Below are 19,569 nucleotides of genomic sequence, written 5' to 3'. Positions count from 1 at the left end.
TGCCGCATCCCTCACCCCCCTCCCCACACACTCACCTTCTCTCCGGGCCGCCCGGCCTCCCCCAGCTCCCCGGCCCGGCCCGGCACCCCAGGGATGCCCGGCTTGCCCGGCTCCCCCGGCTGCCCCGCCGGCCCCTCGGGGCCTCGCTCGCCCACAGCGCGGCCCATGGGGCCCTGCGGGCCGGGGGCACCCGTGTCCCCTTTGTCACCTTTGGGTCCTCGCTCGCCGGGGAAGCCTAAGGAGCCCTGCAAAACACAGCACCGTGCTGCCAGAGCCGGCCTGCGCCGGGGCTCCCAGCCCTTCCCGAGCATCCCGGGCTGAGCCGGCTCCATGGCCATGCCCAGCGCCGCTCACCTCCCGACCCGGGGGCCCCCTTTCGCCCGGCTCTCCCCGGCTGCCCTTCTGGCCCCGCAGCCGCTCCGACACTGGCAGGAACGAGTCTGAGCTCCCATCATAGGCACCCGTGAGCTCCTTCAGGGATGAGACCTGGGAGGGAGGAGAGAGCCGCCGGTCAGCGGGGGAGAGCAACCCAGCCACAGCAGCCCCACCAACCCATGCCCATGTCCCACCGCCTCCCGTGTCCCGCTCCTGCCGCTGCGTGCAGGAGCAGACCCCGCAGCCCTCCTGCACACCTTGATGCCGAGCGCTTCCAGGCTGCGTTCCACGTTCTGCAATAGAGGCACATCAAAATGAAGCGGGATTTGCTGCTCCCACCACGGGGGCTGCGGAGGGTTCCTGTCCCCTGGCACCGACAGCCCGGCCCAGCGGGTCCAGGGGCCTCACCACTGCAGCGCCGGGGTCTCCGCGAGCTCCAGGGCTGCCAGGTCGCCCCTACGGGTGCAGGGAAAGAGGGAAGGGGAAGATGTGCGCAGTGCAGGAGCGGAGCTGAGCAGGGCTGGTGCTGCCCTCGGTAGGTTTCAGGGTCAACGCTGCCGGTGCTGCCACTGCCCTGGGCGCTGGCAGCATGTGGGGCTCGGCGCTGGGTACTCACAGGCTCCCCTCGCAGCCCGGGCTCCCCCGGGTCCCCCTGAAACACGGCAAAGGCGTCAGTGGGGCAGAGCCAGCCCCGGGGTCCAGCCCTGAGTCCCACCAAGGACCCGTCCCTCTGGCACAGGGCCCCCAGCCCTTTGCCTCGGGGTCCGGAGCACACCTACCTTGGGTCCGGCCGCCCCCCGGAGCCCCGGTGAGCCCTGGAAGACGCAGGGGGGGCCGTGTCACCCAGCACCATGGACAGGGGCTGTGCCCCGCGGCGGGGCTCCGGTGCTGGGTGGCACCAGGGGCACTACGAACCTGTCCTGGGGGCCCGACCTGCCCCGGGACGCCAGGGAGGCCGGGGGGGCCGAGGGGCCCTGGGACGCCCCTGTCCCCCTGCTCGCCCTTGGCACCGCTGCGGCCCTGCAGAGAGCAGAGGCACCCGCTGGGTGCCGGTGGGTCCCGGTGCAGCAGCACCCAGCACCCGCCGCCACGCTGCTCTCACCTCTCTGCCAGGGGGTCCTGCATCACCTTTGTCTCCCTAAGCGGGGGAAAGCAGTTACAGGGATGCTGTCCCATCTGCATGCCCCAAAACGATGCTCAGGAGCCAGGCAGGGGGAGCCGCCGGGTGTGTGGGGAGCACACCGGAACCACGCAGGGACCAGCCGGGGCTCGGCTCCTCACCTTTCTGCCATCCTCTCCCGGTGTCCCATCTTCTCCCTAGGGACACAGGCTGCCGGTCAGTGCCCGACTTGACCACCCCAGCACAGGGACAGGCACTGGGGGCAGAGCTCAGGGCATGGGGGCTCTTGGCCACAAGCCCCATTGCGGGGGATCAGCAGCCCTCAGCCCCCCAGCAAGCCCAAACCCAAGCCCTGCTCCCCCTACTCACGTTCTTGCCGCTGAGGCCGGGTTTGCCGTCCTCGCCGGGTTTGCCCTGGGAGGAAGCAGAGGCAGTGGGAGGCCTCCCCCTCAGCACCCAGGGCTCCTCGGGCCCCACCAAGGCCCCAGGGTGCAGGGAAGTGGGGGCCGGGCACAGGGTGAGCCCCAGCAAATGGACCCAGTGGGGAGGGCACAGGGCAGGATGTGTCCCCATGGCTGGTACTTACGGGGACACCGGGTGGTCCCAGAGGTCCCACAGGGCCAGGCAGCCCCTGCTCCCCACGCAGCCCGGGAAGCCCCTGCAGGGAAAGGGGATGGGGAGCACGGGAGGGGTACGGGGGGGGTACAGGGGGGGAGCACATGGTGGCAGGGCACCCATCTGCTCCGGGACAGCAGCACGCTGCTGGGGCAGGGACAGTCCTGCCCTGCTTCCCCGGACCAGGAAGCGTGGGACAAGACATCGGTTCCTTACATGGCCCCATCAGAGGCACAGCCCAAGCCCACCCTCCCCGAGGTACTTACATCCCGGCCAGGGTCCCCCTGCTTCCCGGGGTCTCCCTGCAGACAAGGAGAGGGGAGGAGAGGGACACCCCTGAGATAAAGCTCCCTGCGAGCATCCCCAGCCTGGAGCAGAGGGTGCCCGGGGGCAGCTCCTCCTCCCCATCGCCCCCCAGCCCCAGCCCCTGCCCTGCCCCATGCTCACCCGCAGCCCGGCAGGACCCGGGGGTCCTGGTTTGCCCTCCAGCCCATTGCGGCCGTCCAGCCCCGGCAGGCCACGGTCCCCCTGTAACAGAGCAGTGCGGCAGGGCTGGAGCCGTGGGGCAGGACGGGGGTGCTGTGGGGCAGCCCCAGCCCGCAGCCCGCTCACCTTCTCTCCTGGCAGGCCTCGGTCCCCGGGGTCACCCTGCGGGTGGGAACAGGAATAAGCAGCGTCCCCCTCAATGGGAGCCGAGCAGGACATGGACCCCCCAGAGCCCATGGGGACACTCACCCGAGCACCAGGGGGGCCGCGGGGGCCCTCCACGCCCTGCAGGAGACACACTCAGCAGTGGGGGCACGGGGGGGAGCGGGGGGGCCTGGGTGCTCCCCACCGACCCCTGCACACCAGGACCCCCCCCCCTCGCTGTGTCCCAGCACCTCCCGCCCCACGGACCCAGCTCCTACCCTCTCTCCCGGCAGCCCCGGGGAGCCAGCGTCGCCCCGGGCGCCCTTCGCCCCGTCCTCGCCGGGGTCCCCGGCGTCCCCCTGCCAGGGAAGGGCACGGTCAGAGCCCGAGCCCTGCCCGAGCCCGTGCGGAGCGGTCGGGGCGCGGTAGCAGCCGCGCTCTCGGAACAGAAGCAGCGGCCGAGAGGAGGCTGCCGAGCGCAGCGCAGCCCCGGGGCTGCGGAGGGACGCAAGGAGCGGCTCTGCTGGGGCAGGAGCCGGCCGGGACCGCAGGGGTCCCTTGGGGCAGAGCCGGGACTGCCCGAGCCCGAGCAGGCTCAGCCCGAGCGCGGGGTCCTCCCGCAGCACCCCCGAGCCCTGAGCGCGCTGGGGGCTCCGAGGACCTCAGCCCTGCACCGGGCAGGAGCATCGGTCCCGTGTGCCCCATCCGTGCCCCCGTCAGCTCCCCATGGCAGGGGCTGTTTTGAGCAGGGAGGGCCCAGTGCACAGGCACAGCCTGGGGTGGGGGGGACACAGCATGGGGCACGGCACCGTCATTACCTTCTCACCCTTCTCCACGGCTCCTCCGAGCCCCACATCGACCTGTGGGGCAGAGAGGGGCTGTTGGAGCACAGTGGGCCAGGCATGAGCCTGGGGGTAGGGGGGGGTGGGGGGGGTGGGCAGAGCTTACGGATCGTCCTGGGGGTCCAGGAAGCCCCTGAAAGGAGAATGGTGACAGAAGGGGGTCAAGGGGAGCTGGTGTGGCCCGGGGTGGGGGCTGGCCCCGGGGTGGGGGTGGCACACGGCCCCAGTCACTCACCGGCTCCCCACGGTCACCCTTGCTCCCTGGTGCTCCGGGGCTGCCCTGTGGTAAAGAGGGATGGGGTGAGGGGAGGAGTGAATGGGGGATGCGTGGGGCGGAGGGGACCCCCTGGGGTGCAGGCGGTGGTGCCCATGGGGCGGTGGGCACGCACACACAGTACTCACGTTCCTGCCTTCGGGACCCGGGTCCCCTGAGTCTCCCTTCTCCCCGGGGGGGCCGCGGTAGCCGGGCAGGCCCTGGGTGGGGGGCAGAGGAGGGGTGTTAGCAGGACCCCCCGGTACCACTGACTGCCCTCCAGCCCCGCACTTACCCGCGGGCCCCTGTCTCCGGGTTTGCCGGGCAGCCCTGCTTCACCCTGTGGGGAGAAAGGGGTCAGTGTGGGGCAGGGGGGAGAGGAGGGGACGGTCATGGGGTGTCCACACTTACCGGGGTGCCTTCGTCACCCTTCTCTCCACGCTCTCCCTGCGTCACGGATCAGCGGCACCGGATGGGGATAAAGCACAAGTCACCAGCATCGCCCTGCTCCCCGCCAGCCCCCTCTGTGCAGGGCCACAGAGCCCCACGGCCCCCCAGCCCCATGCTACCTCCTTGCCACGCTGCCCGGTCTGCCCTGGGGTGCCTGCTCGGCCTGGCTCCCCCTTCTCCCCTGGCTCCCCGGGGTCACCCTAGGCAAGGGGGGAGACAGGAACAAGGGGTCAGGGCAGTGTGGGGTGAGCATGGGGGCTGCTGGGGGGAGAAGGGCTCAGCATGGACCCCTCTGCTCCCCAGAACAGCATGGACTGAAGGGAGAGCCCCTCCGGAGCCCGGGGCGGGAGGGTGGTAGGGATGAGGGAGGGATGGATGGAGGAATGGAGGGAGGGATAGAGGGATGGAGAGAGGGAGGGAGGGATGGAGGGATGGAGGGAGGGAGGGAGGGATGGAGGGAAGGAAAGAGGGAGGCATGGATGGAGGGAGGGAGGGATGGATGGAGAGAGGGAGGGAGGGAAGGAGGGAGGAATGGACAGACAGAGGAGCAATGACTCCTGCAGTGACGTTACCTTTGGGCCACTCCTGCCCGTGAGGCCAACGATGCCCTGGTTGTTGGGGATGGAGAGCACGTGTCACCGGGCAGTGGGACAGAGCCCTGTGCCCCACCAGCCGCAGTCCCGAATGCACCCAGACTCACCCGATCGCCCTGCTCGCCCTTGGGGCCGGCCGGCCCGGGGATGCTCAGCCCAGGGGCACCCTAGCCATGGAGAGATGCAGCTTGGAGCAATGGCAGGAGCGCTGTGAGCCTGGGGGCCGTGCTGAGCCCCCTGTGCCCCCCATCCCCAGGGGTACTCACACGGGTGCCTTTCTCTCCCGCATCGCCCTTGGGGCCGGGAGGTCCTTCTGGTCCCGGGAAGCCTCGGTCGCCCTGGAGCAGATGAAATGGCACCATCACCCCCCCCAACCACTGCCCTTCTCCCCACCACTGCCCAGCCCGGCCTGGGGACCAGCACGGTGTCCCCCGGGGGGGATGGATGCCCAGCTCTGCAATCCCACTCCCCAGCCATGCCTAGCGGGGAGGCACCTGGCTGGGGGCATGGCCGGGGCAGCGTTACCTTCTCCCCTCCGACACCGGCCACGCTGGGAGCCTGCAGGGGAAGCAGAGGGGCCGGAGCTGGGCGCTGCCCGCGGGTCCCTGCGGCGGGGCTGGGTCAGGCAGCGCTGCCCCCGCGGGCAGTGTCCCACGTACCGGCTTCCCGGGCGGTCCTGGCTCACCCTGCGGAGACACAGAGCCCTGAGGCACTGCCCGCCCTGCCCACACCCCCACCCCGGCACCCCCACCCCGGGACCCCCTCCTCACCTTCTCCCCCCGCGGCCCGGCCGGCCCCGGAGCTCCCTACGGGAGAGAGGAGACCTCAGGCGCTGGCCCCGCCGGGACACGGCACCGGGGCACGGCCGCCCCCGACGTGCCACGTCCACCGCGCCGTGGCCACTGTCCCCGCTTACCTCCCTGCCCGCCGGCCCTGGGCGCCCGGGGGCTCCCGCCTCGCCCTGCAGCACAGGAGGGAGAGGAGGCATCAGGGGCAGGTTCGCCCCAGCCTGGCTTCACCCCACACGCCCTGGGTTTACCGGTAGCCGTAGGCAGCACACCTACCTTCTCGCCCTCCGCACCCGGCGCGCCGCGGTCCCCCTGTGGAGCCAAGCAGAGGAGGGTTTCAGGAGCCTTCCTCCTCCAGCCCACAGCCTCTGCCCCACACGCTGCCCCCAGAGCACATCCAAGACCGCTGGGCTCCCATCGTGACCCCCCGGCACGGCCACTGCAGGCCCACAGGGACACCAGGACCCACTGATGGTGCTGAATGACGCGGTCCTGCTCCGGCACGGTCTCACCTTCTCGCCCGTCTCTCCCAGCTCTCCCGGTGCCCCACGGTCCCCCTGGTGCAGGAGGAAGATGGGTCAGGGGCAGCAGGACCCGTGGGGATGGCACAGGTCACAGCACCCAAAGGCAAGGTGGGAGCATCCCTCCGGCCCCTGCATCACTCACCTTCCTGCCCTGCTCCCCCGGCGCTCCCCGGGGACCCTGCAAAGGAGGATGGAGGGATGTCACCTCTGCCATGGCAGAGCACACGCACAGGAGCGGGAGCCCCCTGAGGACAGCTCCTGCCCCTTACCCTCTCTCAGGAAACTCACCCGGTCTCCGGGGTCCCCGGGCCGTCCGGGCGGCCCAGGGAAACCTTCGCTGCCATCGCCCTGGGGACCAGGAAAGGGACAGCCATGCCCGTGAGATGGGTATGGGGAGCAGCACGGGGTCCACCCCACCGGAGCATCCCCCCCGCCCTCTTACCTTCTCTCCCTTCAGGCCAGGGGGCCCAGCAGGTCCCCGGGGCCCGGGGTCCCCAGGCAGACCCTGCAAGAGAGCCCAGCTCAGGCGCGGCTGCAGCCCAGCCCTGGGGACGCGCAGCCACCGCAGCCCCGCTCCCCTCTCCCACCCCTGCTGGCCCCGGGGCTCAACTCACCGGGGGTCCGGGCTCCCCGCGAGGCGCTGCCCCATCCACAAGCCCAGGAGGGCCCTGCAGAAACAGCAATCAGGGCCCGCAGCCAGCCCCGGGGGGCTCAGTCCTTCCCTGCACCCAGGGGGGCTGCAGTGCCCTCCAGCACCCATGGAAGCCCCATCCAGGAGCGCACAGGAGCCAGGGAGATGCGGGGCCACTCACCCGTTCCCCTCGGTCTCCCTTCTCCCCCTGCAAGGGCAAAAAAGCAAGTAAGGGCAGGTCTCGGCTCTTCCCGTTCCTTCCTTGAATGGAAGGGATGTGCTGGACAGAGCCCATCCTCAGTGGCATCAAGGCACATGCATGCCATGTGCCTGTCCCTGCCCTGCCCAGGGCCAGAGCTCATGCACATGTATGTGCGCATGGGCACGGCTGGTGCGGACACAGCCCATGGGCAGGACCGGGGCAGCACAAGGGGGAGCAACTTCACCCCCATCCCACACCTCCCTCGCACAGCACGGGGGGGATTTACCTTCACAAACTCTCCTGGGGGTCCTGGTGGCCCCGGGGGTCCCAGCGGACCGGGGGGGCCTGGGTCACCAAAGGGCCCCCGTGTGCCGGGGCTGCCGGGGGGGCCAGGGCTGCCCTGGGGGACAGAGATGCCCCGTTAGCTGCAGCCAGGGCTGTGGCAGAGACCCCTCAGCATCACCGCCCTCACACGTACCGGCCTGCCCGGCTCCCCTTTCTGGCCTGGCAGCCCCTGCCTTCCGTCCGTGATCACCCGGGGCTCCCCCTGCACGAGGAGGGGAGGAAGAATCAGTGTCCCGATGTCCCCGCTGTGTCCCCTGTGCAGGACAGGCCCTCAGGGCCAGGAGCCCAGCACGGAGATGGGGACACCCTTGGGTCAGCAGAGACCAAGAGCCAGGAGACGCCAGGGGCTGAGACGTCCCCATCAGGACCCCGCGGGGCAGCCCCTGCCCAGCACCTACCGGCTCTCCCTTCTCCCCCTTCAGGCCAGGGAGCCCCATCGGCCCTCGCGTCCCCTGGGAAGGAAGGACAAGGGTGAGGGGGGTACAGGCAGGGAGCGGGACAGGGGAGGGATGGGGCCGTACTCACGGGATCCCCTCGGGGGCCGGGGACGCCCTGGATGCCCTGGAAAACAACAGCTCAGCCGGTGAATGCGGGTCCCTGCCAGCAGCGGAGCAGGGCCCGCAGGGGGGCTCCAGCCGAGGCAGGGGTGGAACATTCACACTTGGGACACACAGGGACAGCAGTGACCCTGCCAGGCACAGACACCCCCGACACAGGGAAAGGGCCGGGCAATGGGGAGAGCCCACGAGGCAGCAGGGGACACAAGGGACACCCGCGCTCACCGGCTGGCCGGGTGATCCGGGGCTCCCGGGGCGCCCGGGGCTTCCTGGGGTCCCATCAGCTCCAGGGTATCCCTGTGGGAGAAAGAAGCCAGCCCCTGATGCACCCGGGCACTACCGGACACCCCCCAGTGCAGCGCTGGTCCCTGCACCAGCGGCAGAGAGCTGTGCCCAGGGACCCCGGCTGGGGGCTGGGGGGGGCTCACCCTGTCCCCCTTCTTGCCCGGCTGCTCCACGCTCCCTCCGGGCAGACCCTGTGGCCCCGGGGGTCCTGGGGGTCCTGGCAGCCCGTGGCGGCCCTGGAGGAACAGCGGAGGGGACGGGCTGGGTGCGGGGTGGTGGCCAAGGGACGTGCCCCCTCCACCCCAATGGCAGGGGCTGGGCAGGGCCCTGCCCCAGAGCCTGCCAGCAGGACAAGGGGGCACAGGCGCCATGTCACTGCCCCCCCGGGGAGCCGTCCCCATCAGGATATTACCGGCTGCCCAGGGGGGCCCGCTGGCCCCGTGTGTCCTTGTGGTCCCTGTGGAGACAAAGCCAGTGGTGAGCATCCCCTGCGGGCTGGCGTGAGCAGGCTCTGGGGGACACGTCACCCCAGAGCCAGAGCTGGGGGGGACACGGAGCACTCACGGCCTCGCCACGGTCTCCCTTCTCGCCCTGCAAGGAGATGGGGCGGGGGGGTGTGTGTCAGGGGCTGCATCCCCATGCTCAGCCCCTCATTGTGCTGCTGCCATCAGCGAGCTGGGGGTCCCTGGGCCGCATGAGCCCCTGTGGCACAGTACGGCACAGTGCAGCACAGCATGGCACAGTGCAGCACAGCATGGTGTGGGGATGCTCACCTTGGGGCACTGCACGGTGCAGGGCCTTGGCTTCGGCTCTGGCTCCGGCTGACAAGACCAGAGAAGCCTGCATGAGCCCAGGGCAGGAGAAGCCCCCGTGGGGCTGCTCCCCCCACAACCCCCCAGCCCCTTACCCTGGTCGAGATGATGGTGCAGAGGTCATCGGTGAGCTCTCCCTCCAGCTCAGCCAGGGCACCGCCGCCATGGTAGATGTACCGCGGGTCCTCCCCGGTCACCATGCGCCGGAGCTGCTCCCGGTCTGCTCCCTCCAGTCCCACCGCCAGCACCTGGACCCCTGGCCAAGAGCAGCCTCAGCACCCTGCGGAGCTGCCGTGCACCCTGCGGCACTCATCCAGCCATCCTCACCCCCAGCCTTGACATCCCTGGCCGCAGCAATGGCATCGTCCCCAGAGGGGCCGTCGGCCAGGACCACCAGCACGGCCGGCACGCCGGGCCGGCGCCCTGCACCGGGGCTCAGCAGGTAGGTCCTGGCGAAGGTGATGGCTGCCCCTAGGGAGCAGGAGGAGGAAAGGGCGGTCAGCAGGGTCCCACAGCACTGCCCGGCTCCCAGAGCCGCCCCTCACCGATGGCGTTGCCGCTGGGCTCCTCATAGCGCATGGTGCGGATCTGCTCCAGCACGGCGGGCAGGTCGCTGGAGCGGTTCAGCAGCAGCCAGGGCAGGCTGCGGTAGCTGTACGTGGCCAGGGCAACCTGCGAGGGCACAGGGAGCAGTGGGCACCATAACCCAGCCGTGTCCCCCGGGATCCCCCACCACCGCAGCCCTTACCTGGGTGCCGTCCGGGCCCAGGCGCCCCAGCGCAGACACGGTGTTGGAGAGGAGCGTGCGGATGGCGTCAGCTCCAGAGGAGCTGTCGCGGGTGCCGTGCACCAGGAACACGACGTCACCGCGGGCATCCCTGCACACTGGGGACAGGGAGTGGGTGAAGCGGCCGCTGGAGCAGACACCAGTGACCAGGCCCCCGCGGTGACCCCTCGGTACCTGTGCGCTCGCTCACGGACGTCTCGGCGCCGGGCGTGCTGCCCCGCAGCGGGCGCAGGGTGAAGGTGTAGCGCTGGCCCAGGCGCAGCCCCGAGACCTGCTGGGAGCTGGCAGTGCCGGGCAGCGTGCGCCCCGACTCCCTGCCCGCTGCCACCCGGGGACAGGGTCAGGGGGGCAGCGAGACCCGCAGGGACACAGCCCAGCCCGGGGACACCCGCCCGTCTCACCCGTGGGGGGGGTCCAGGAGAGGATGTAGCCAGAGGCGCCAGGGACTGGGCTCCAGGTGAGTGTCACCGAGTCCCTGCGGACCTCTGTCACCTGCAGGCTGGTGACACGGCCCAGGGCAGCTGCCAAGAGACAAGAAGCGTGTCCCGGCCCCATGGGGCAGCCCCCAGCCGGCTCCCACTCCCCACCCATCGCCCCCCACTGCTGAGTCCCAAGTTCCCCCTGGGCTCCCCATGCCCTGCGCACAGCCCCGTACCGGTAACACCGGTGATGGTGGCCGGCTCGCTCTCCCGGCCGCTGGCCAGGCTGGTGATGCTGATGTGGTAGCGCCGTCCTGGCTCCAGCCCCGTGAGGTCGTAGGTGGTGGCGGTGGCTGGGAGCTGGTGGCTGCGCTGGGCCCCCCCTGTGCGGGCACAGATGGGTGAGGGTGCACACGGGCGGGCCTGGGGGGTGCAGGGGGCTGGGGCCACTCTTACCTTCAGCCAGGCGCCAGACCAGGTGGTACCCAGCACTGCCAGTGGCCGGCACCCAGGCCAGGCGCAGCCGGTGCTCCGAGGCCTCCGTCACCTGGAAGCTGCTGACTGGGGGCACTGGTGCTGCCTCCGCTGTGGGGCAGAAGAGCAGGGTTCGGGGCAGGGCGCCTGGTGCCACCCCAGCTGCTGCCCCTGCCCCAGCACTCACGGGTGGTGACGACGATGGAGACAGGGTTGCCCTCGCGGTTGCCGATCAGCGCCGTCACCTTCACCGTGTAGGAGACGCCTCCCTCCAGGTCGGGGATGTCGAAGGAGCTGGTGTGGCCAGGAACGTGGCGGCTGCTCTCCGAGCCCCCTGCCAAGGAGCATGGATCAGCCCCCAGCCCACCATCTTCACAGCCCATCCCCATCCCCATCCCACGGTACCGTCCCTGCGGCTCCACACCACGCGGTAAGCAGTGGCTCCTGGCACGCCGACCCAGGTGACACGGGCGACGTTGCTCCTGGACGCCTGCACCTCCAACCTCGACACCGTCCCCACCTGCTCGGGTGCTGTGACGCCAAGAGGACCATGTCACCGGGGCTGGTGGCCAGCCGCACCAGCCAGCGCCGGCGGGCAGGGGGACACCTCACCGGTCCGCGCCGTGGCGGTGACGGGGCTGCCCTCACGCCCATCCACAACGGCAGAGACACCAACGGTGTAGACGCCGCCGGGGCGCAGCCCCTCGATGGTGAAGGCGGTGGGGTCGGCGGGGAGGAAGCGGGACTGCTCCACACCTACGGGGGACGGCTGCGATGGGAAGGGCTCTGCCGCCACCGCGCAGCCTCCCGCGGCGCCCGCACTCACCGTCGCTGCCCCGCCAGCTCAGCAGGTAGCCCCCGGCGCCCGGCAGCCCCCGCCAGGTCACCCGGAGCTGGCCGGGACTCGCCTCCATCACCCGCAGCTCCGACACGCTGCCCACCGCCGGGAGCTCTGCACGGCCCCACAGCGTCACCGCGGGGTGCTCAGAGGGGCCCTGCGGCCACCCGGCACCCCACGGGGACACAGGATAAAGGCATGCGGGGGGGGGGGGGATTGCACAGCACTGGGACCGCGGTGCCAAGCCCCGGCGGGGACTCACTGCGGCGGACGCTGAGCGCGGCCGCGCTGCCCTCCCGGCTGCCTGCGAGCGCCGAGACGCGCACCAGGTAAGCGATGCCCTCGCGGAGGTCACCCAGCTCCAGCCCCGTCTGGCTGCCGGGGACGCGCCTCGTCCTCTCTGTGCCATCTGCCGGGAGCGCAGCCGCAGGCGCTCAGCACCCTCCGGCCGGCCGGGGCCCTGGGCGCTGCCCGCACCCGGCCCCGCTCACCCTGCCACAGGCTGACCCGGCCCCGCTCACCCTGGCTGTTGCGCACCACCACTTTGTACTCGGTGGCCCCAGGGACGCCGGTCCAGCCCAGCCGCAGCCACCGGCCCGACTCCTCGAGCACCCGCAGGTCCGACACAGCTCCCACGGGCACCTCCACGTCTGCAAGGGCACGCGGTGAGGCACGGCTGGAGCGCGGCCCCCGCATCGCCCCGGCACACGGCTGCAGAGCTGGGTCTCATGGCCAAGGGGTCCCCGCGGTGAGCAATACACGGGACATCCCCCCCATCCCAACGCACTGGAGGGGAGGGGACAACCCAGGGGACCCCCAGCAGTCACCTGTCTGGAAGGTAGTGACAGGGGTGGCCACCTCCCTGCCATCGTAGAGCGTGTAGAGGGTGATGCGGTACTCGGTGCCCGGCTGCAGCCCCGTCAGCTGGTAAGTGTTGGTGCTGCTGGGGAGCGACACCGTCCTGGGGGGCTCCGGTCCTGCGGGGAGGGGGGCTCAGTGCCAGCTGCTGCCATGGGGGGTCCGTGGGGGTGATGGGACACCCCGAGCCTACCTGTGGCTCTCTTCCACTCCAGGCGGTAGCCACGGGCGTCGCGGGCACTGGTCCAGAGCACCTGGATGGACGTGGGGCCCAGGATGTTGGTCCGCAGCATCTGCTCTGCACCCGCCTCTGCAAGAGGGACCCCGTGGGCCAGGCTGCCCTGTGCCACGCTGCCACCAGCCCCGCACACCGCGGGAGCATCGCTGGGGTGCGGGGCCATGGGGATGGTCCCCCCTCATCCCATGGCAACGGCAACAGGGTAGGAAGCGGGGGGCAGCCCCACGCCCAGCACCTACCCGTCCTCTGCCGCACGGTGCCTGCGGGTCCCTCCAGCTGCCCGAAGAGCGGGGCCACGGCCACCACGTAGTCAGTGTTGGGCTGCAGCCCCCCCAGCGCATGCGATGTCCGCCCAGCATCCAGGTCCACCCTGTGCCTGTCCTGCCCTGCGGGAGCCGGCACAGCCATCCCTTGGGGTGCCACTGCCCCCTCCTGTCCCCTTCCCTGCGGCCACCAGCACAAGGGGCACAAGGGACGGGCACCTACCTGTGAGGGTGGCCCAGGAGAGCCGGTAGCCGGTGGCCCCGCTGACGGGCTGCCAGGCCAGCAGCATGCTCTGCGCCGACACGTTGTGAACAGCCAAGTGCTGCACAGGCACCGGGCGCCCTGCGGTGAGAGGAGCCCGTGGGGTTCCCCATGGGACAGTGGGGCAGGGAACAGTGGGAAGCACCAGGAAACCCCCCTGCTCCGGGGATGGGAACCCCTCTGGCCTCTGCCCCTGGGGGCTGCAGTGCACCCGGGTCACCCAGGGCAGCCTGCGCCCGGGTGGCCTCTTCAAAGCAGCCCGGCTCCGGAGAACTGGAGCTCCAGCACCTTCCTCCTAACGCCTCGAACGCTTTCTGCTGGTTAAAGCAGCCTGGGGCAGCCGAGGAACTGGTTTGCCAGTTCTGAGGCTTGCAAAGGTGCTCCCTCGGGGGCTCGCCCCCGCGCCTGCCTGGTGCTGCTGCCGCCGCCCTGCTCCCTGCGGCACCCACGTTTTCCCCCTGCAGAGCCAGGGCTGGAATTCACGAAAACTGCACTTTTTCAGCCATTTTCACATCACGTGGGGGAAGCTCCAGTGGAAACGCTCCCAGGAGGGGGCGAAGGGGCTCGGAGCATCACCATCACCTTGTAGCCATGCACGCACACACCCCCATCGGGCCCCCCCCCCCCCCCGGTAGCAGTGGGCCAGGCAGCCCCATCCCTACGGGGCATGGCGAGTGCAGGGGTGCCCCTGTGCTGGGAAGCCCTCCCCATCCAACGGGATCCCAGGACCTGGCTCAGTGCTTACGTGTCCTTGCGGTGAGGGTGCTGGGGCGGGCGGGCTGCAGCGCAGAGCGGGGCCGCAGCGTCACCACGTACTCGGTGTCGGGGCGCAGGTTGCTGAGCGTGGCCGACTGCGCGCTGGCCCCCAGGCTCTTCTCCTGCCCCTGGGCTGCTCCTGGTGGGGAGGCTGCGGTGAGCAGGGGCCCGGCGCGCTCTGTGCCGGCAGCAAAGGGGTGGCCGCAGCCTGCCCTGGGGGTGCCAGGCGGTGCCAGGGGTGGGGAGCTGGGGAGAGGCCTGGACCGCAGCCAGGGGCACCCCGAGGGCCGCGGGGCAGGGAGGGGTTGCAGGGGTGCAGCTGCAGTGGGGCCCGGCAGGACGGGGGTGACACCCCCCGCACGCGTGTGCCGGCACCCCAGGCTTGCGCCGGGCACGCACCGCATGGCACCGGCCGCCATGCACGCACCAGCACACGCCTGAGCCTCGGTGTGTAGGAGCACACACACGGCCCCACACTTCTGAACACACGTGTGCCCTGCAGCACAGGCACCAGCAGCCACAGTGCTCTGGCCATGCAGCCCTGCACCAACCCCCATGCATGCACCCCCCCATGCATGCACCCCCCCATGCCCAGCCCAGCCCATGAGGCAGAGCAAAGGCATCCAGGCAGCACTGTTCCCTTGCAGGGACTACTCCCTCCAACTGCACGTCCCTCACCCTGCACATCCCTCACCCTGCACATCCCTCACCCTGCACATCCCTCACCCTGCACGCTGTAGCTGAGGGTGTAGCCCTGTGGGGGCTCGGGGCCGGGCTGCCAGGCCAGCCGCAGGAACGTCGGTCCAGCCTCCATCACGCGGAAGTCCAGCACGGAGCCAGCCTGGCTCTCTGGGGACGACGCAGAGGCAGGGGTGAGCCCCAACCCCGTCTGCCACTGCCCATGTCCCCATCCCATCATCACGGGCACTCACGGGTGCGTGCTCGGCCGGACACGGACTCGCCGACGCTGTTGGCGTACTGGGCAGTGACGGTGACCAGGTACTCGGTGCCCGCGCGCAGCCCCCGCAGCACGGCACTGGTCTCCCGTGGCCCCAGGCTCACCTGGGCAGGGACAGTGTCACCCCTCGCTGTCCACAGGCCACGCGTGGGGCCGCTGGGGACCCCAAGTGGGCAGTGGGACCCTCACCTCCTGCCTCTCCGCCACAACCGGCTGCCCCAGCCCGGTCAGCGGCACGCGCTGCAGCCGGTAGCTGGTGACGGGGCCGCTGGCCGCGGTCCAGCGGATGTGCAGCTGATCGAGGCCCCGCTCCAGGAACTCCAGGTTTGAGGGGCCGGCGGGGCTCGTCCCGTCTGCAGGGGAGCACAGGGACCATCAGCTCCAGGGAGAGCTTGCCAGGGTGGCACAGCCATGTGCTCCGTGCACAGGATGGCCAGGAAGGCATCCTGGGGAGGATGGGTGCTAAAGGTGGACCCAGGGAGGAGGACGGGAATCCATACCCAGCGTGCGCAGGGTACCCCCGACACTCGTGCACACCCTGCGTGTCATCAGCGGCACCAGCGTCCCCAGCAGCTTGAAGTCACCAACGTAGAAGAAGAAAGCATCGGTGGGCATCGAGGCAACACGGATCAGCTCCTTGCGGTCGGCATTCTTGACTCCTGGCAGGGATGGAGATGGTGGGTGAGGGCAGGAACCCTGAACCCAGCAGCAGACCCTCTTGTCCAGTGCCAAAGCCTCACTCACCAACGGCAAAGACCTTGATGCCCTGGCTCTTCAGCTTCGCTGCCGGCCCCTCCGCATCATCCTGGGACTTGCCATCCGTGATGAGGATGCAGATCTGCGGGGCCAAGGGTGAGCCCTAAGCCCCAGCCCAGGGCCCACAGACCTGCTGCGTCGCTCCCTGGGTGCTCCCAGGGCCACAGCCATGCCCGTACCTGCGGGACCCCGGGCCGGAGCTGTGTGGGACCAAAGAAGTTGTCAGCCACGTAGCGGAAGCCGGCACCGGTGCGTGTGTTGCCGCCCTTGTAGCTGAGCTGCTGGATCGCTCTCCGGACACTGGTGCCGTTGGCGTGCTGGGAGAAGGAGAACTCCACCCTGGGGCGCAGGGGACACGTCAGCTCCCGTCCCCGCTGCCCGCTGCCCCCGTGCCCCTTCCCGGGGCTCACCGCGGCTCGTCGCTGTACTGCGCCACGGCGAAGCGCACGGCCCTCTCGCCCACCGCCGGCACGAAGGGCACCACCAGCTCCTCCATGAACGCGCGGATGGCGCGGAAGTTGTTCCTGCCGATGCTGGACGAGCCGTCCACCAGGAAGGCGATGTCGGCCTCCAGCACGTCCTCACACACCGCTGCGGGATTGGGGCAGTGCTCAGGGCGCGGGCTGGCACCATTGCATGACAGTGCTGGCCCCTCGCCCGCCGCGTGCTCAGCACCCACCTTGGCTCCTCTTCTGCACCGCACCAACCGGCAGGCCCAGGAGCACCGGGAGCACGGTGAGGAGCAGGAGCCGGCTGCTCATCGTGGGAGCCTGCGGGAGAGGAGGATGCCACCATTGCCCCATGTCAGCCCCACGCCCTGGGGACACCGGTGACAGCACAGCAGGACCCGGGAGGCACCAGCACCACACCGTGCCAGGGCACATGGCAGCCTCAGGAGGACAAGGTGCCGCTGCTGGCACCCCACGTACCAGGGAGAGCCCCCGCTTCAGGCCAGGGCGGTGGGACCATGCCTGGCCATGTCGCCACACGTCCCCATGCTGGAGGGACAGCCGGCAGCGCCCAGTGCCGCACACGAGCCCGGGAGCTGCCGGTGCCCGGTGGGCAGCCGCTGCCTGTCCCTGCCCGGGAGGGAGCCCCGACGGCAGCGTGCGGGGGGCCCAGGCTCCGCTCTCTGCCCGGTGCCTCGGGGAGCCGTGCCCAGGGTGTGCGCGGGCTCTGCCTCCACAAGCCCTTCCCGCTCCCTGCCTGTTCCCTGCCTGCTCCCAGCTCCCTGCCTGCTCCCAGCTCCCTGCCCGCCCCGGCCCCGGCCGCAGCTCCCCGCAGCCCCCAGCCCCGCCGCGGGGAGCCCCGGTGCGGGCGGGAGCTCGCGGTGCTCCGGAGCAGCCAGGGTGGGCGAGAGCCGCCGCTCGCCGCGCACACGGCTGCGGGCGGGGGGCACCGGCCTGACGCCACCGCGATGGCCACGCCGGGTCTCAGCCCAGCACAACGCGGCCCGGTTGCACCGGGGAGGAGCGCGCCCGGCGCGGGAGGGCGGACGGGAGCCGGCCGGGGGGGGGGGGGTCCGGTCCGGTCCGGTCCTGCCCCGCAGCACCCCCTGCCCCGCCTGCGGCGGGACCCCCGAGGCCGCACGCACTCACCCGCCGCGGGGCTGCACCGCTCCGAGCCGCGCCGCGCCGAGCCGAGCCGAGCCGAGCCGGGCGCAGGCGGTCCCGGCGCGTACCGGCCCCCGGTGCTCCCGCCCCTTTATCGAGGGCGGCCCGGAGCGCGGTGCCGGGGCGGGGGGGGGGGGGAAGCGGGAGCGTCGCGGCCCCCGCCCAGCCCAGCCCGGCCCCCCACAAAGGGCTTTCCCCACCCCACCGAGCTGATCCCCCCCGAGCGCCGGCCCTGCTGCAGCCCGGGCAGGGGCTGGGGGCTGCGAGGGGTGGGTGAAGCTGGGTGGGTTTGGACCCCGGAAGGGTTTCGACCCCAGAGGGGTTTCTGCTGGGCTCGGTGCTGCGCTGGGGCACTTTTCCCTCCAGCATCTCCATTCTCCATGTCCCAGGAACTCCGGGATCTGCCAGCCAGGAGCCGGTCACGCACCTCTGCCTGCCTCAGGGCGATGTAATGTGCTCCCGGCGACCTCGGGGCACTGCCTGGCCCTGGGCAGAGCGGGACGGAGCTGCTGTGGGGACCCGAGCCCACAGCCAGTTCTGGGTCAGAGCCAGTGGTGGTGGAGATGGGCGACTCCCCACCGGGGCACAGCTCCCGTGAGGCTGCAGGCCGGCCGGGCCTCGGCCAGGACCTGTCCTGCACCCACAGCTCGTGGGACCGCAGCACCCATGTACCTGAAGTACAGGGACTGCCCTCGAGCCAGGAGGAGCATCCCCCTGCCCTGCTCCGGATGCCGCCTCCCAGCAGCCACCAGCTCAGACCAGTGGCCAAGACCCACCCCAGAGGCAACGAACGCCCTGCGAAGCCTCGGGCGGTGTCACTGCACTGGGTGGGAGGATGCCCAGCGAGGTGGGCTGGGACCTGCGCTGCCCTGGCCTCCCTCTGCCCACCCAGCGAGTGGTGGGGCTGTCCCCTAGGGCTCCTCCTCGGCCCAGGGTGCACCCCTGACCCTCAGGGTGCCCCTCACCCCCAGGACACCCCACGGGATCACAGCTCTCCTTGGGGTGAATCACCTGCCCCCCATCCTACTGTTGGTGCCTGTGCTCCCCCGGGGCTGACCCTGCTTCACGGCCCCAGCATGTGCCCCATGTGCCACCCCCGCCTGTCCCCTCGGTCACCCACATCCCCAGCACCCTGCGTACCTGCGCCCTCCTGGCTCCCCTCGGCTCCCGGCGGGGCAACGGGCAGCTCCGGGGGCATCTTCCTGCGGGCGGGAGGGGAGCGGCAGTGGGGTCCCCGCAGGGATGGGGACCCGGGGCAGGGCCACCTGCCTCCGAGCAGAGATGCTCCAGGGCCGGCTGCAGGCAGCTTTCCCAGGCACACACAGCTCCCGGGCAGGGGAGGGGCGGCGATGCCCCCGCTCTTCTTAAAGGCGCAGCAGGCAGCGCATCCCCTCCCCTTCGTTAGCCTTTCCGTCGCTAGGCCCCTGCCCCGGCCCCCAAACCTGGCCGGTGGCTCCAAAGTTCACCGTGGCCACGGGTTTCCCCCTCCTTCCCCAGCCCCAGGGATCCGGCATCCCCAGGCCGGGACCAACCCGAAGCCCTGCTCCTGCCCTGCCGGCGCTCGCTGGGGGAAGGCAGGATGCCCCAGTTAGACAAGGGGCTGCGTTACAGCGGGGGTGCGGGGCCTGCCAAGGCGCTGTGCTGGCCCCGGGCCCGGAGCTGGCGGCGCAGCCCCACGGCGTGGTGCCTGCGGCAGGGCAGGGGCAGCCGGCGGTCACTGGGCTGTGACGGGGCAGTGCTGAGGCCAGCAGCACCACGGGCACGGGGGCACCGGGCAGTGATGCTCTGCCTGCCTGTGGCTCATCGCAGGAGCATCCTGACCGTCGTGCCAGCAGCACCCCAGCACTGGAAGGGGGCACCCAGGGCACCTGACCATCGTGCCAGCAGCACCCCGGCACTGGAGGGGGGCACCCAGGGCACCTGACCATCGTGCCAGCAGCACCCCGGCACTGGAGGGGGGCACCCAGGGCACCTGACCATCGTGCCAGCAGCACCCCGGCACTGGAGGGGGGCACTCAGGGCACCTGACCATCGTGCCAGCAGCACCCCGGCACTGGAGGGGGGCACCCGGGGTGCTGGGTCCCCAACACCAAGGTGCCTCCCCGATGCGGTGTTTCCCGGCTCTCGGCGCATACCAGGGCCGGGAAGGAATCCGCGGCTGCTGGCACACGGACAGAGCCTCGAGAGCGGGAGAGCTCCAGGTGTGAGTGATTCACTGGGTGCTGCTGCAGCCGATCCCTCCAGGAACATCCCAGGAAGCCATCGGCCCTTTCCCGAGCCCCGCCGCCCGAGAACTGGCACGGAGGGAGCCTGGGGCTGAGCCTC

At 71.1% G+C, this 19,569-nt stretch overlaps 1 protein-coding gene across 1 annotated transcript in view; it reads right to left on the bottom strand.

Moving 5' to 3' along the window:
• The window catches only part of COL7A1 (collagen type VII alpha 1 chain), a 29,414-nt gene extending 10,138 nt beyond the window's left edge, over window positions 1-19,276 (bottom strand). The window contains exons 1-76 of the mRNA XM_065687622.1: window positions 19,170-19,276; window positions 18,854-18,931; window positions 18,385-18,607; window positions 16,311-16,401; window positions 16,042-16,222; window positions 15,811-15,970; window positions 15,620-15,713; window positions 15,376-15,534; window positions 15,065-15,228; window positions 14,850-14,979; window positions 14,644-14,766; window positions 13,907-14,056; window positions 13,123-13,242; window positions 12,876-13,022; window positions 12,592-12,708; window positions 12,368-12,517; window positions 12,062-12,190; window positions 11,803-11,949; window positions 11,529-11,654; window positions 11,315-11,458; window positions 11,108-11,233; window positions 10,890-11,036; window positions 10,685-10,813; window positions 10,465-10,611; window positions 10,211-10,330; window positions 9,984-10,130; window positions 9,771-9,907; window positions 9,568-9,694; window positions 9,350-9,493; window positions 9,118-9,278; window positions 8,984-9,031; window positions 8,775-8,801; window positions 8,623-8,667; window positions 8,354-8,446; window positions 8,151-8,222; window positions 7,894-7,929; window positions 7,767-7,820; window positions 7,502-7,570; window positions 7,310-7,423; window positions 7,003-7,029; window positions 6,805-6,858; window positions 6,633-6,695; window positions 6,479-6,538; window positions 6,333-6,368; window positions 6,179-6,223; window positions 5,943-5,978; window positions 5,795-5,839; window positions 5,649-5,684; window positions 5,538-5,564; window positions 5,404-5,436; window positions 5,145-5,216; window positions 4,986-5,045; window positions 4,858-4,893; window positions 4,405-4,485; window positions 4,247-4,282; window positions 4,131-4,175; window positions 3,985-4,056; window positions 3,818-3,862; window positions 3,689-3,715; window positions 3,559-3,600; window positions 3,019-3,099; window positions 2,846-2,881; window positions 2,723-2,758; window positions 2,558-2,638; window positions 2,377-2,412; window positions 2,082-2,153; window positions 1,865-1,909; window positions 1,657-1,692; window positions 1,478-1,513; window positions 1,291-1,395; window positions 1,155-1,190; window positions 992-1,027; window positions 784-831; window positions 633-668; window positions 355-486; window positions 36-245 (exon numbers count right to left, since the gene is read on the bottom strand). Of these exons, the coding sequence (XP_065543694.1) occupies window positions 36-245; window positions 355-486; window positions 633-668; window positions 784-831; window positions 992-1,027; window positions 1,155-1,190; window positions 1,291-1,395; window positions 1,478-1,513; window positions 1,657-1,692; window positions 1,865-1,909; window positions 2,082-2,153; window positions 2,377-2,412; window positions 2,558-2,638; window positions 2,723-2,758; window positions 2,846-2,881; window positions 3,019-3,099; window positions 3,559-3,600; window positions 3,689-3,715; window positions 3,818-3,862; window positions 3,985-4,056; window positions 4,131-4,175; window positions 4,247-4,282; window positions 4,405-4,485; window positions 4,858-4,893; window positions 4,986-5,045; window positions 5,145-5,216; window positions 5,404-5,436; window positions 5,538-5,564; window positions 5,649-5,684; window positions 5,795-5,839; window positions 5,943-5,978; window positions 6,179-6,223; window positions 6,333-6,368; window positions 6,479-6,538; window positions 6,633-6,695; window positions 6,805-6,858; window positions 7,003-7,029; window positions 7,310-7,423; window positions 7,502-7,570; window positions 7,767-7,820; window positions 7,894-7,929; window positions 8,151-8,222; window positions 8,354-8,446; window positions 8,623-8,667; window positions 8,775-8,801; window positions 8,984-9,031; window positions 9,118-9,278; window positions 9,350-9,493; window positions 9,568-9,694; window positions 9,771-9,907; window positions 9,984-10,130; window positions 10,211-10,330; window positions 10,465-10,611; window positions 10,685-10,813; window positions 10,890-11,036; window positions 11,108-11,233; window positions 11,315-11,458; window positions 11,529-11,654; window positions 11,803-11,949; window positions 12,062-12,190; window positions 12,368-12,517; window positions 12,592-12,708; window positions 12,876-13,022; window positions 13,123-13,242; window positions 13,907-14,056; window positions 14,644-14,766; window positions 14,850-14,979; window positions 15,065-15,228; window positions 15,376-15,534; window positions 15,620-15,713; window positions 15,811-15,970; window positions 16,042-16,222; window positions 16,311-16,401; window positions 18,385-18,607; window positions 18,854-18,931; window positions 19,170-19,276 (6,723 nt within the window). The remainder of the gene's footprint in view (window positions 1-35; window positions 246-354; window positions 487-632; window positions 669-783; window positions 832-991; window positions 1,028-1,154; window positions 1,191-1,290; window positions 1,396-1,477; window positions 1,514-1,656; window positions 1,693-1,864; window positions 1,910-2,081; window positions 2,154-2,376; window positions 2,413-2,557; window positions 2,639-2,722; window positions 2,759-2,845; window positions 2,882-3,018; window positions 3,100-3,558; window positions 3,601-3,688; window positions 3,716-3,817; window positions 3,863-3,984; window positions 4,057-4,130; window positions 4,176-4,246; window positions 4,283-4,404; window positions 4,486-4,857; window positions 4,894-4,985; window positions 5,046-5,144; window positions 5,217-5,403; window positions 5,437-5,537; window positions 5,565-5,648; window positions 5,685-5,794; window positions 5,840-5,942; window positions 5,979-6,178; window positions 6,224-6,332; window positions 6,369-6,478; window positions 6,539-6,632; window positions 6,696-6,804; window positions 6,859-7,002; window positions 7,030-7,309; window positions 7,424-7,501; window positions 7,571-7,766; window positions 7,821-7,893; window positions 7,930-8,150; window positions 8,223-8,353; window positions 8,447-8,622; window positions 8,668-8,774; window positions 8,802-8,983; window positions 9,032-9,117; window positions 9,279-9,349; window positions 9,494-9,567; window positions 9,695-9,770; window positions 9,908-9,983; window positions 10,131-10,210; window positions 10,331-10,464; window positions 10,612-10,684; window positions 10,814-10,889; window positions 11,037-11,107; window positions 11,234-11,314; window positions 11,459-11,528; window positions 11,655-11,802; window positions 11,950-12,061; window positions 12,191-12,367; window positions 12,518-12,591; window positions 12,709-12,875; window positions 13,023-13,122; window positions 13,243-13,906; window positions 14,057-14,643; window positions 14,767-14,849; window positions 14,980-15,064; window positions 15,229-15,375; window positions 15,535-15,619; window positions 15,714-15,810; window positions 15,971-16,041; window positions 16,223-16,310; window positions 16,402-18,384; window positions 18,608-18,853; window positions 18,932-19,169) is intronic.
• Between the last annotated feature and the right edge of the window lie 293 nt (window positions 19,277-19,569).

Source organism: Lathamus discolor, chromosome 7, assembly GCF_037157495.1.
Source record: "Lathamus discolor isolate bLatDis1 chromosome 7, bLatDis1.hap1, whole genome shotgun sequence".
In the NCBI taxonomy this organism is placed as follows: domain Eukaryota; kingdom Metazoa; phylum Chordata; class Aves; order Psittaciformes; family Psittacidae; genus Lathamus; species Lathamus discolor.
Note: the sequence above shows the minus strand (reverse complement) of the source record. Positions and strands in the feature narration are given on the sequence as shown.